The sequence below is a fragment of the Cloeon dipterum genome, chromosome 1 (assembly GCF_949628265.1).
Source record: "Cloeon dipterum chromosome 1, ieCloDipt1.1, whole genome shotgun sequence".
NCBI classification, from domain to species: domain Eukaryota; kingdom Metazoa; phylum Arthropoda; class Insecta; order Ephemeroptera; family Baetidae; genus Cloeon; species Cloeon dipterum.
Window position 1 is genome coordinate 15,652,632 of NC_088786.1, and position 13,643 is coordinate 15,666,274.

At 37.6% G+C, this 13,643-nt stretch overlaps 3 protein-coding genes across 5 annotated transcripts in view; 2 read left to right on the forward strand and 1 right to left on the reverse strand.

The window, feature by feature from the left end:
• The first annotated feature begins 54 nt into the window (after positions 1-54).
• LOC135934273 (uncharacterized) lies at positions 55-5,536 on the forward strand. 3 transcript variants are annotated; one of them, XM_065475889.1, is made up of 10 exons: positions 55-1,553; positions 2,944-3,008; positions 3,065-3,198; positions 3,254-3,461; positions 3,514-3,696; positions 3,917-4,209; positions 4,275-4,545; positions 4,717-4,874; positions 4,935-5,060; positions 5,124-5,536. In XM_065475889.1, coding segments are annotated over exons 2-10 (1,659 nt in total). In that variant the 5' UTR covers positions 55-1,553; positions 2,944-3,007; the 3' UTR covers positions 5,409-5,536. The 3 variants fall into 3 exon arrangements, with proteins under 3 accessions (XP_065331961.1, XP_065331962.1, XP_065331960.1); XM_065475890.1 differs by having other exon boundaries at positions 2,947-3,008; XM_065475888.1 differs by having other exon boundaries at positions 55-3,008.
• A 144-nt stretch (positions 5,537-5,680) lies between these two features.
• On the forward strand, positions 5,681-9,957 carry LOC135934272 (luciferin 4-monooxygenase-like). Its single transcript, XM_065475887.1, has 9 exons — positions 5,681-6,055; positions 6,689-6,822; positions 6,886-7,093; positions 7,158-7,340; positions 7,540-7,832; positions 7,896-8,166; positions 8,217-8,374; positions 8,437-8,562; positions 9,490-9,957. Coding segments are annotated over exons 1-9 (1,662 nt in total). The 5' UTR covers positions 5,681-6,054; the 3' UTR covers positions 9,778-9,957.
• Positions 9,788-13,643, reverse strand: part of mib1 (mind bomb 1) — a 133,979-nt gene continuing 130,123 nt past the window's right edge. Inside the window, exons 12-19 of the mRNA XM_065475884.1 lie at positions 12,705-12,924; positions 11,812-11,940; positions 11,537-11,745; positions 11,146-11,332; positions 10,921-11,086; positions 10,743-10,796; positions 10,514-10,680; positions 9,788-10,456 (exon numbers count right to left, since the gene is read on the reverse strand). Coding sequence (XP_065331956.1) covers positions 10,316-10,456; positions 10,514-10,680; positions 10,743-10,796; positions 10,921-11,086; positions 11,146-11,332; positions 11,537-11,745; positions 11,812-11,940; positions 12,705-12,924 — 1,273 coding nt within the window. The 3' untranslated portion in view covers positions 9,788-10,315. The remainder of the gene's footprint in view (positions 10,457-10,513; positions 10,681-10,742; positions 10,797-10,920; positions 11,087-11,145; positions 11,333-11,536; positions 11,746-11,811; positions 11,941-12,704; positions 12,925-13,643) is intronic.

The window sequence follows — 13,643 nt, forward strand, 5'->3', positions numbered from 1 at the left end:
GCAACAAATTTTTGTCCAGGAGTCGATGGATTTTGATGAAATTTTTTGCGTTATCTTTGCCCTAATTGACCGACAAAACAGTCGAGAAAACTCCGAATTTCGAATGTTTTGCGGGCGTTCAAAGGCCAAAATCTGGGAATTTTTAGTACTTCATAACTTTGCTCAGGGTGGTCCTAGAACAAAAATTAAAACAAAAACAGTAAACTCGTCTCAACAAGGCAAACAACTTATATATATTGATCTCAGATGGTAGGTCAAAGGTCAAGGTCATAAAAATAATATTTTGGATTTTAAACTCAAATTTGAAAATGAACATATTGAAATTTTTATTTTTTTCATAGCAATTTTGTAGAGAACAAAAAATTAAGTTAATAACGTTAAAATTTGGAATGGCATTTTTCCTCATTTTTTTTTTATAAAAAATGAAAACTTCGAAACCCCTTGTTTTTGAGGTTGGGAAAAAACGATGATTGACCAAATCTCGACTTCTAATCACCTGATTTTGAAAACCGCATACCGTTAGACTCGTCTTGACAACCCCAAGTGTACTAAAGGGGTATGAGACCCACCAACCCCCTACCCCCTTTTAACCCCCTACAATAACGGGAAATTTAGCATTTTTTGTCCGTTTCAACACCTTAGCACGACGTCGACGAGTAATTGTCTTCTTCAAACCAATTCAGTTACTTAGTTCACTTCAAATCGAGTCAAACGGTACTTAATTTTTGTTAATAGTACCACTACAATCCGAGATTCGGGTGCACAAAGATTTTTATTCTAATCGCGATGCAATAAAATTCTGGATGAGCACCAAATCTCGATTGCTGCACTAAAAATCTCGTCGCAATTATAAAATAAACAGCACACCACTCAACTTTCCCTGACATCCCTTTCGGGATTAAAGGGTGCAACCCCTAATACACACCCCATCCCAAGCGCGTTTATTTTTGTATTCATTTTGTGCGGAAAAGTGTAATTTGACCACTTCCGAGACACTGACAACAGAAATGGAGACCCCAAATATCCATATTTGGCTTCTAGCTTCCCAGAACCATCAACCCATTTAGAAAAACAAATCAGCAACCCTGAATTCTATATTCCGATATTTCGATCAATTAAAATTTATGTTGATAATAATGACTGCTATTTATAATATAATTAAATAACTTCATGCAAATAAACAATTAACAAAACTATACACAATGTAGCGTAAAAATTGGATTTTTTCTGTTCTTTTGTCGTTTTTAAATGATGTCTTAAAGGTCCTGCATTAGGCCAAAAGATTTCGCCTGTGTTTGTTTTTGTAGAATTTTGAGGGCCACAAATCTAAATTTAGTGTCTTTCTTGCTGGGAGAGAGGGCAAGTTGTGAAAGACACGCCTCATCGGACCTCACACACGCATTCAAGAAATACGATTTAGCACATATTTGCTCTTATATCTCAGTGTCAAATCAAGTTAACACGAAACTCACGGCAACGCACTCAGCAATAAACCGAACGTTTTCTCCAACAGTCTGCTTACGAAGATCTGCTGCCAAGAAATCCACTTTTAAGTATTATTCAAATTTCAAATGTTTTTGTTTAGCGTGCATTTCCTGTTCGTATTTTTTTAAATTAAGTCTATAACTTCCCTAATGGTCTATACTTGATTAATCGAGATGGCAAATTGATATCGTTTGAGAAATAAATTATGCTTGTTAAGGAAAAAGAATTTCATATATTATCAAATTTTGCATCTCACTGCAAATATTTACTCACAGCAAAACTGCATGCACCGTTATCGGAATGCTTACAAAAACCGCAAAAAAACCACTTGTGCTCGTGTTGAACAATTTTCAGTGTGTCAATTTCATCATAGAAATGGAAAATATTCCTGATTTATTTAATTTAATATGGAAAATGTTATTCTATAATTATTAATAAATATTTCGGATGAAAAAATATCTATAACAGAAACATTATTTAAGGATATTTTTTAGTCTTGTCTGGCTTATTTTGGCTTGTTTGTTACTGGAGCTTTTCTCGGGTCAACAAATATTTCTCTCATGGAGTGATTAAAGTTCAAAGAGCATTTTTTATTAAAGCCACTTATAATCGAAGTCGTACATGAATTCATTTTAATTGCAGACACCGCGCCATCTACGGTTCAATGGCTGATCATGATATTGGCGTATTTTGGGCCTCTATTAAAAGCAGAAATTCTGAAAATCTAAATTCGTTTCCATTATACTTTTAGTCAGAATAATCAAGCCCTGACGTCCTCTCTCAGGGAAATTTTTTATTTGATCTCTGATTTTTTTTGGAATTGTTTTACTGTGCAATGTCAATATTGTGCTGCACGCTGAATGACCTTTAAAATAAAAGATCAGAGCAGCGCCGCTCATTTAACTAACCAACGCCTCTTTTTTTATCAAAAACTAAATAAACACAGAATTATAACAACCCACTGCAGAGGGCTCATATATATATTTTTTTTCATACGAGGCTAGATACGCTCAACTGACAGAATTAAAGAACTTGTCAGAATTGAGAAATTCCCTTATCTAATCATTTATTGCAATATTTTGAAATCAAATAATACAAGATCAAATTTTGAAGACTGTCTGGTATGTACATAACTCATTATCTCTTTCACGATATAAAATGATAGTGTGATAGAGCCATTAATATTTTTGGGATTAGATTGTATTGAGAATGGTGATCATTTTATAAAATAAATGGACACAAGTCACACACATAAGTGCTAAAATATGAATTATTTCATCACATGAAATGTTTTTGCATATATTATGACCCACATATTAATTACAGAAAGAATTAAACTATAATCGATTGTATTATATTGCACAAGCTATTCTCAATCGGTATGTTTTAGTTTCTGGATTTTGAAAATTCGGTTCTAATCTTTGTCCTCTCTTATCAACACTTACACACAATAAAAAGCAGCGCAACTGAAGAGGGAACCTCACTCTTTGTTGCAAAAGGAGACACTGGCTAATCGTTCAGAAGTATATTTGTCTCTAAAAATTGTCCATTTCGTCTCAGTCATAACAATTAATTTCAGTGCCCGCGGAGCCCGGCATCTTCAAGAGTCCGTTGGACAGGGATATCAGCAAGCTGCCAGAATGTCCGATTTACGACTTTCTGCGCCAGAAAATAATAGAGCGAGGAATGGACAAAACCGACAAGCCCTGGGTGGTCAGAATGCTAAATTTTCAACAAACAAATTGCGCACATTTACTGTTTTCACCAGGTGGACACTTCCACTGGGACTACTGTCTACTTCAAGGACATCGACCCTCACTCAAGGAACGTTGGAAGCGCTCTGACACGCCTAGGATTTAAACACAGGGACATCCTTTACTTTGTCACCTATGAAACATCCGTACTCTACCTCATCCAGTTAGGGGTTTGGAGGATCGGTGGAGGAGCACGTGGGGGATTTCAAGGCGAAGCTCCTGGTAATCTATTTTTAAGGGAGTATATTTTGTTTTAAAAATTTTAAACTATCAGAGGAATTTGCCCGTCAAATGATAGAAGCGAAAGCACGGTTTGTGCTCGTGGACAAGGAGACATATCCCAAGATGTTGGAGGCAGTCAAACTGCTATCTTGGCCGGTTTCTATCATATCATTTGATGATGTTGGCAATCCAGATGTGGTCTTGGTAAAGTCACTGATCGAGGACGATGGCACCGGTAAGTGAAAAGCATATCAATCTATTTGCTATTTTGCGTTCAAAGACTAAGTTTCACGCACAAAAATTATTTTTCAAATAAATGAAGAGACTGACGAAGATGTTGAAAATTATTTAATTTAAATTGTGTTTTTAACTTTACTTGCACGTCTGATCCAAGAAATGTATTTAATAATATAGATGTTATTTGAATGAAAAAGCTGAAATATGTGATCTTTTAGCCTTGCCAGAGAAAGTGAATATAAAACCAAAGGAAGACGTCATTTGCATCCCAAATACCAGCGGTAGCACCGGCCTGCCAAAAGGCGTTTGCCACACGCACTTTGGTTTCACAACCCTCAACTTCGATCCGAGGGCTATAGATGTGTTTAAACTGCCCTTCATGACTCCTATGAGCAACTATGCTGTTGGCAGCTTTATGGTCACCACAAGCTCGCTCTATTACGGCAGCACGGTCTTCCACCTGGGGAGATTCCAAAAGGAAAACTACTTTGAACTAATGGTCAAAAACAAGGCAATTTAATTATATTAGCACCAGAAGAAATTTACTCAATAAAACGATCAATTATACGCAAACAGCCCGGCAACGTCCTGATGTACCCGTTTGTTGCCAATTGGTTTGCGCGCTGTGATGATATAGGAAAGTATGATTTGAGTTTTCTCAAACTTATCTCCATCGTGGGATCTGTGCTGGACCCAACAACTGCGCAGTTGATCAATCAGAAATTGCCAGGCGCAAAGATTGTCCTATTCTATGGCATGAGCGAAATGATAAACATTAGTAACACCCAATTGGACACTTTGGAAAATGAGATTGCTCATGACAAAATTGCAACCAAGGAGAATCAAGGTTAGTTTGGTTATGTGAAATTCTAATCGCTATTAATTATAATCAGTGTTATTATATATCTTTCATTTCGCTATAGTTTTAACAGAATACAAAAAAAATGGAAAAACAATTTTAGAACTTGAAAAAAATATTCTTAGCAATTGCTGATTTTTCCGGGTTTGCCTTTTTTAGGGGAACTGTGCGTTACTTCAGGGAAACTAGTGCCATATGTTGTGGCTAAAATTTTGGACGTGAACACAGGCAACACCCTGGGGCCGAACGAAAGAGGCGAACTTTACGTCAAATCGCCAATGCTCATGAAAGGCTATCTCAGAGAGGGACATGAAATGGTAAATTGTGTTTCGGGATATGTAAGAAAATGCAGATTTTCATTATTAATTTTGCTTCAGCCTGTAATCGAGAATGTAACTGAGGATGGATTTTTCAAAACCGGAGACATCGCCTTCTTTGACGAAAACTCGAACATTTACATCTTGGAAAGGACCAGTTTCTTGTTCAAGTATTACATGTTCATTGTACGTAAATGGAATTTGGTCAATAATAAATAAAATGAAATTGTCCATGACTGTGCGTTTCAGGTATCACCGACCGAAATAGAGACATGTATCAAACAACACCCCGACGTGCTGGAAGTAGGGGTGGTCGACATCCCTAACCCTGAGTGCACAAGCGTAGCCAGGGCCTTCATCCGCAAAAAGCCCAACTCTAAGTGCACGGAAGCGGATCTCGTCAAGTTTGTTGCTGACCGACTGCCTGAGCACAAACAATTGCACGGCGGGGTGCAGTTTGTAGACAAATTACCAGAAAGCAAGGGAAACAAGCTGGATAGAATTGCACTCAAGAAAATGGCACTTGATAAGTGAATTGTTTTTCACCGCATGCTTCATGATTTGGAAAAAATTGCAATTATATTTTTCAACGCTGATTAAAAAAATTTCTGTACTATAAAGGATGAAAAATCAATTCAATAACTAATAAAAAATATCGTTTATGATTGTGTTTGTGTGATCGTCTCCCTTATCGATTCAATTAGCTGTTATATAGCTGTATTAAGTGCTATAGTACAGTTGTTATCTTGTGGGAACCAGTTTTTACAAAAAAAAAAATTAAAAAACCATTTTAACTCGAGACATGTATGTTACGTAATTAAATTGTGCAGATGGGGTTCATTGATATTGATAATAGTTAAAATTAATAAATCATCAATTAAAATTTAACGCATATGTATGTTCAAGAATTTTTTAGAGCTAAGTAAAACGTAAATTGATAATTATTATATCCAATTAAAACAGTCAAAAGTTTAATTTTTCAAACACTGAAATTCTCTGCTATTCTTACTGCATTATTATGTTAGCTTCAAATTTGATACTTGATATCACGTGAGAGTGGGTTGGCCTTTTCTTATCGCAAAAATTATATATTTAAAGAACATCATTGGCAAAATATGGCTCTTGTTTGTCAATTGTGAATCCAAGCGCACATTTTGCAGCGATATTCAGCCATCTCAAAAGTTAGTATTTCATTTATCCAGGTTTATATTTTTTTCTGAAAAAATTTAAATAGTATTTTAAAATTAGAGAATTTTTCTGCTAATAACACCAAAATTAACTTAGCTTTAACAAAGAGACAATCAGTAAGCAATCCTTTTGTGTTCTTCGTTACGATAGGCGTTTTAGGTGATGTAATGACGATAATCATATCTTGAAAGTTTTTGGAAAAAGAATTTTCGTTACAAAAAATATATTTTTTGTCTAATATTAATTGTGACGATATTTGTTAAAGTAGTTTTAACTTATTATTAGCCTAAAGATTTTAGCCAGTCAGCAGTACAATTGATCAGTGGCTGCTTAGAAAGTAAAAAAAAATAATTCTACAGGATGAGGTCAAAATGGACCAGAGGCCTTATAAAGACCAAACAGCGGTTTCAAACTTTGCTTTCAACCCAATCACTCGACGCAAAACAAAATTTAGACGGTTCTGCCAGCCACTGTGTTACGGGTTTGCGATTGAAAACCACACAATTAATCTCAAAAGTGAATACCACTATCAACATCAAACCGATAAATAATATTTTCTCTTTACGGCTGTATAAATAAATAGTTAAAAATCTATTTCAATTTTGATTATTTTCAATGCTATCTAGTGACATCGGAGCCTATAATCTTCAAATCTCCTTTGGAGCGAGATCCTAGCAATTTACCGGAATGCCCAATTTTCGACTTTTTGCTAAAACGAATAAAGGACCAAGGAGTCGACAAAACGAACCGGCCTTGGGTGGTTTGTGCACATTTTTAATTTCGCTTCCCTTTCACTGCTAAGGCTATTGCTTTTAAATGTCAGGTGGACACCACCACAGGTGCGAAGGTCTACTTCAAGGACATAGAAACGGACTCGAAGCGAGTTGCAAGCGCCTTGACGCGACTGGGATTTGGACACAGAGATTTTCTGTATTTCGTGACTTATGAGACAGCCGTCCTATATTTGGTCCAACTTGGCGTGTGGAGACTTGGTGGAGGCGTGCGCGGCAGTTTCCAAACGGAGACTCCAGGTATTTATTAAACTGGTAATTTAGATTTGTTTTTCGTAATTAATTTTTTTATTTAAATTATAAGAGGAGTTTGCTCGCCAGTTGAGGGAGACGCAAGCTCGGTTCATTTTGGTGGACAAGGAAACGTTTCCTGTCATTAAGAAAACGATTCAACTGCTAACATGGGAAGTAAAGCTGATTTCCTTCGACGACGTTGGCGAAGCAGACGTAACACTCGTAAATTCACTTTTGGAGGATGATGGATCTGGTGAGTGGCGTTATCTCAGGAGTGAACGATGTGAAGTAATTTTTACGACTTTTTATCACTCTCAAGTTTTAAGATGCCAATATACCTTTGTACCTTTTTCGAAATCCAATTGTGCAATATATATATATTGTTCAAAGTACAATGGTTTTTATCCTATTCGAGCTATTTTTTAATCTCCATGTTGCTATTACTATCAAAGCAATGCCTGAGAAAGTAGACATCAAGCCAAAGGAGGACGTAATTTGCGCACCGAACACTAGCGCCAGCACCGGCCTGCCAAAGGGCGTTTGCCACACTCACTTTAGCTTGACATCCTTGGCATTTGATCCAGAGGCCATCGACGTGTTCAGATTGTCTTTCATGACCCCGGCTAGCAACTACGCCATTGGCAGCTATATGGCCACCTGCTGCTCCATCTCCTACGGCACCACGATCTTCCAACTTGGAAAATTCCAAAAGGAAAAATTCCTCGATTTATTGACCGAACACAGAGTAAAGAGATTTCGTAGTTTGAAGTCTGGATCAAAAGTTTATTTTCAACTGGGAAATTTCCAGCCTGCTAACACGCTGATGTACCCGTTCGTTTGCAACTGGTTTGCGCGTTGTGATGAATTGGATCAGTACGATCTGAGTTTCCTGGAAAGCATTACTATAGCTGGAGCTGTCCTGGACGCAACCACCACAGAGCTGATGGCCAAAAGACTGCCGCACGTCGAGATAATCCAACTGTACGGCATGACAGAGTTGATAAACGTTACCAACACAAGAATCGAAACTCCAAATAATAAGCTGTCGAAAGAGAAAATAATCATGAGAGAGAACCAAGGTTTGTTTGCGCGAAAATTTAATTCGATTTCATTGGAGAGAAAAAAATAGGAGAAATGTGCGTCTCTTCTGGAAAACTGGTGCCATATGTGGTTGCCCGAGTTGTCGACGTTGATACCGGGGAATTTCAGGGGCCCAATAAGAGGGGCGAGATATGCGTCAAATCTCCAATGACGATGAAAGGTTACCTTCGCGAAGGCTGCAACGAGGTTATAACAATGGCCTATTCTGCACCAATTAATTGGCTCATGCTTGAAAATCTGATTTATAGCCTGTGATGGATGATTTCACCGACGATGGTTATTACAAAACTGGAGACATCGGATTTTTTGACGAAGACTCCAACATCTACGTTGTGGAGAGAACCAAATTCCTTTTCAAGTACCAAGTGTGGTCGGTAAGTCCATTTGATTGGGGTTGACTGTGGCAAATGAGAAACTGTATCACGAATTGACCTTGATTTTGTCTATAAAAGATTAAATCGCTGTTAAACGTTCTGAATCAGCATTTCTTATCAAATTGAAGGAATGGCTCTGCTAATAGAAGAAGTGAAAATTCTAAGAGGAAAACATTAAATAACATGTTCTTGTCCTGAACTGTACTTTGCTTCCAAAATAAAATTCATATAATCAATAACCACAGTATTAGGCTGCAGAGAATTCTGAATCTGCTTAAGGCCGCATATTTTCGACAATCGCAGATTCAGAATTGTCTGCAGCTAAAATTGTGGACATGAATATTGTTTTGGAGGTTAACTGCTGATGAGGCTTGCGAGGCCGAAATAACCGCTGTTCAGTACAAAAACGCATTATTTAATTTTTCCTCAATTATTTTCAATATTAGCTGGTCATCCTGAATTAATTTCCGCGCAGAGCGCAACCATTTGTTAAATTTAAATTCAGTAAATAGCCTGTGTGTGTGTGTAATTCTTTATTATTTTTAAATGCATTTAAAAAATGTTGAAACAAAAGAAAATACTCGATTCTAGATGGAATTGGAAATTGTCTTATTCAGAAATTATTGAAAATATCAGGAAATTGAGCAAAAGAAATAAAATCGTTGATTGAGCACTGATTTGTTGGATCTCTGTGCTCATTCTTTCAATACTGATCATGCAATCAAATTTAAAACTTTCCAAGTCGTGGAAAAGTTAAATCTCAAAAGATGGAGTGAAATTATATGTATTTTAATTTCAACATCTTGCTAATAAAACTACCGTGACAATTTTTGAAGTCAAACTCGCGGTAATATTTACATTTTTTAAACCAGCTAAAAATTTTACAGAAAAAATATTTTTGAAAATAATAGGAAATCTTTGTCATAGGTCTCCCCAACTGAAATTGAGTCAGTAATTAAACAACACCCTGGCGTGCTGGAAGTTGGAGTCATTGATATTCCTGACTTAGCAAACTCGAACGTGGCGAAAGCTTTTGTGCGAAAGAAGCCGAACGCCACGTGCACTGCTGAAGAACTCATCAAATTTGTCGCCGATCGTCTCATCGAACGCAAACAATTGCACGGCGGAGTGGTGTTTGTGGATAAATTACCTGAGAGCAAGGGGAACAAACTGGACAGAATTGCGCTTAAGAAGCTTGAGAAGGGTGGACAATAACAAACGTTCATTTGACTATTTAGCTTTTATTTCTGATTGTGAAATTGATTTTTAAAAAAGAAAATGATATATATGTATATTATCAGGCAACAATCGTTTGAATCTATTCAATATTTAAAAGCGTGTCACGTATTTTTGTCTAATCGAAAAGTAATAAAGATATAGCATATTAAGTAATAATTTCTAGTCTTGCTGCTTGGCTTTAACAACACGTTGTCAGTGCTCATAATCGGGTGCTTTCTGTTACACAAAGGCATAGTCTCATTTTTCTAATATCTCAAGTTGTCACTATTCAGAGGCACGCAAGGAATAATATATTCCAAAATCTAATTTTGCGCATGTATATAAAGCAGCAATAATTGAAATGAGTTTGTAAAAGCGAAGATTTTGAGAGATTTCAGCTCTTCATTATTAATAATATTGATGAAAGGGTAAACATCTGGTTCTACGCGCTAATAAATGGAATTTCAAACCGATTCGGCACAGTGGCCAAGATTAATTACTTTATGTTCTACTTTAGGCAAATGTATAGAGTTCTCTAGTAAAGCAAGATTCTTTTCTCCACGGTCTTTCTGCATATGGGGCACTCTCCAATTTTGTCTCCGCACATTTGGCAGGTTCCGTGGCCGCAGAGGAAGATCATGTTTTTCAACCGGTCCAGGCACACGGGACACATAGTCTGCAAAATCCGCTCAATTAGCACGCACAGATATAATTCAAACTGATATTGGCTCACCTGTTCTTTGATATCTTGCAGCTGCTGCTGCAGCTTTTGGATGTCCGCGCTCGAGGTTGTGTCGCGGGAGCCGTTGTTCATCAGAGGCGGCTGGTAATTCACGCTGTTGATGTTACTATTAATGTTGCTATTAGTGGCGTTGTTGTTGGGTGCCACTTCGCTTGTAGCTGAAATAAGGAGTAAAATAATGAAAGAGAGCAATGGATTTTTAGATTTGTATTTTTCTTACAAGTCGTCGTAGGAATCTCTTCCTCTGGGTCATTGATGACGTCACATATTGATCCTAAATTGGAAAAAATGGTTTTAATGGAGTTGAAGGATGAAAAATAACTGTTTCAAAATAAAATCGATAAAATCAAAGCTGATTGTTAAGCTACAAATTTACGCGTGTCTAAAAGAAATATTACCGATTCCTCCGCAGCAAACGATGAAGGGCACCATTTGGTCGATTTGAGATCTGCATTGCACGCACTTCTTCATCAAAGAAGCGCAACAGTCACAAGCGCACATGTGTCCGCACGGTCTGAACAGCACAGAAGCCTTCTTGTCCGAGCAGACGACGCACTCTTCAATCTGTTGTGTTAACAAATCTTTCAGCGTGATTGGCAAGGGAAAAATGAGATAGTTTCTACCTTGACCCTGGTCACGACAGGTTCTCTGCACACAAGACACTTTTTCACCCTGGGAGAGCAGGCTGTGCAGCAGGCGACGTGGCCGCACGGCGTGAAAAGGGAGTCCCTCTTCATGTCGGAGCACACAAGACACTCGTCCAACTGCTCACCAGCGTTTGAAGATTCCATTCCTCCTTCACTAGAGTCCCTGAAATTTAATTTCAAGTCTTGCAAAATAAATACATATTTAAATTAAAAGACATGAAAAATAATTACAACTTTGTTTAAAATTTAAATTCTTACATCACTAAAATAAGACAGAAAATATCTTCTTTTGATTTCATTAAATCTTATAAATAACAGGCAGGCAAGAACATAGACAAAGTTAAATTTTTTTAACAGAATAACTGACCACAACTCATCTCCGACCGAGTTCTGCACCATCCTCTCCCTGTGGCACCTTGCTAGGGCGCGGCAAAGGTTGGGATCCGGACAAAGGTCCAGTGGTGTTTGGCCCTTTTTATTTTTGATGGTGAGATCGGCCCCGTTGGCAGCCAGGAAACAAGCGATGGAGGCAGACGATTTCTTATCTGCTCCTTGGCTGCCGAGTCCCATGAGGAGCTGGAAAAGTAAGAGTAACATTAGAAAAGTGTGCATGAGTATAGCAGCCGAATTAATACAAAATACCTTTCCAACATCCTGCACGTCCTGTAGTTGTCGCAGCTGAGACAGAGTGTGGTGGCGCAGTGCCTCGTGGAGCGGCGTGTCTCCGTCTTTGTCGGGGATGTTCAGATTTGCACCCTCGCGCACAAGAAGCTGTTTTGGAATTTGATTTTTTTACTATCCATGTTCTGTTTAAGTACAACTATTGGAGATGGTCAAAAGAATTGAGTTGCTCACTTACAATTATAAAAGTTTCAATTAATTTGAAATTCAATTTTTACTCTTGTTCTGTGCAGCCCAACAAAATTTCGCCCAGTATTAAAATTCTAATTTTTGATTCATAGTTCATTATAGGTTTTTTTAATGGTTTCAATAAAGATTTTTAATTAAGTATGGAAGAAAATGAAAAGAGTTTAGAATAAAGTGAAAAAGGATTTCCAAGAAAATTATATTTTTGCTATTTTGGCCTGAGTAAATTTGCTATCATTTCGAAACTCACGTAGTTTTTTAAGGGTGGTATGAGGTGAGCTATATGCAATGGAATTCCGACCATTATCATTCTTTCGGAGATGTTTAGTTTTGAAAATTAACCTCCCAAAAACGAAAATCGACAGAAACTCAAGTTATATTGACGCTAGGGAGATGTGGTTACGACAGAAAATATGTTTCATCATACTCTAAAATCTTGCAATTCGAACTATATCAATAAAAAATTAATTATAATAATTTTAATTCAAAATTAAACATGCTTAAACAAATTTCAAAATTACTAAAAATAATAAAAACTCAAACAAACGTGAGTTTTTATCACATCAATTTTGCGGATTCTTGCTATACAAAAATTTCAAAATTTACGTAAAAAAACGCTTGCTTCTAAAAAGAGAGCTTCCAAATTCCATATTCATGATTGAATTTACCCTGACGATCTGCGTGTGTTGTCTTTCGACGGCGAGGTGCAGGGCCGTCTGGAGGTTCACGTTCTGCAGGTCGGGGTCCGCTTTGCCCACCAGGACCAGCAGTTCAGCGACCTCGACGTGGTTGTTGAGGGCGGCCAAGTGAAGCGCGGTGTAGCCGTCGTCCTTCTTCTCGTCCACGATCCACGGGCGAGGCAGCTTCATCAGCAGAATTTTCATAGCACTGCAAAACAAGCAGATAAAGCGAATTTTTAATCTCGAAAAGACGAGTTTCAATCATCGTGGCTGCCTCGCTGGAAGCGATCATTAATATCGAATTCCTACTATTAAGCAGCGCTGCGCGTGTGACATTTTTAGCCTGTCGCAGCAGGCGTGCACAAAAAAAGCAGCACACGTGCAGTCATCCTCGCTTTTGCCTCAATAAACGCCCGCCATCATTAAGCTCTTGTTTTAAGAGCGCGAAACAAAAAAACGAGAGGCATCAATTCACTCGGCAATGCCGCGCCAGTCATTAGTACACGCAGTCAGCGCGCATTTTCGCTCTGCATTCATATTTTAATACGGCTGACAAGCCTCTTGGCAGCCCTCGACTTATGAACACACACACACGCACTTAGCTTGTCTTGACGCTTGCACAATCCAATAAGATTTCTGTTTATAAGGGAAAACTGAATCTTGCACTTTATTTGAGTTGCTCAATGCAACTGGAGGTAAAATACATTTTATTTGTGGCTGCAGGATTCTCATAAGGCGCTTAATTTATGCGCAGTGTCTAATGTTATATACGTTTCAACAGTTTCTTATCATATAAAATCTTCAAAAAAGGTTATATGGACTTCATTATTGATATCTTGGTTCTGAAGGTATTTTAGCATTTTGCAAAGTTAAATTTGCAGGGTAATTATAAAGCCCAAGGTCAAATTGCAAAAAGAAAAATGGTTA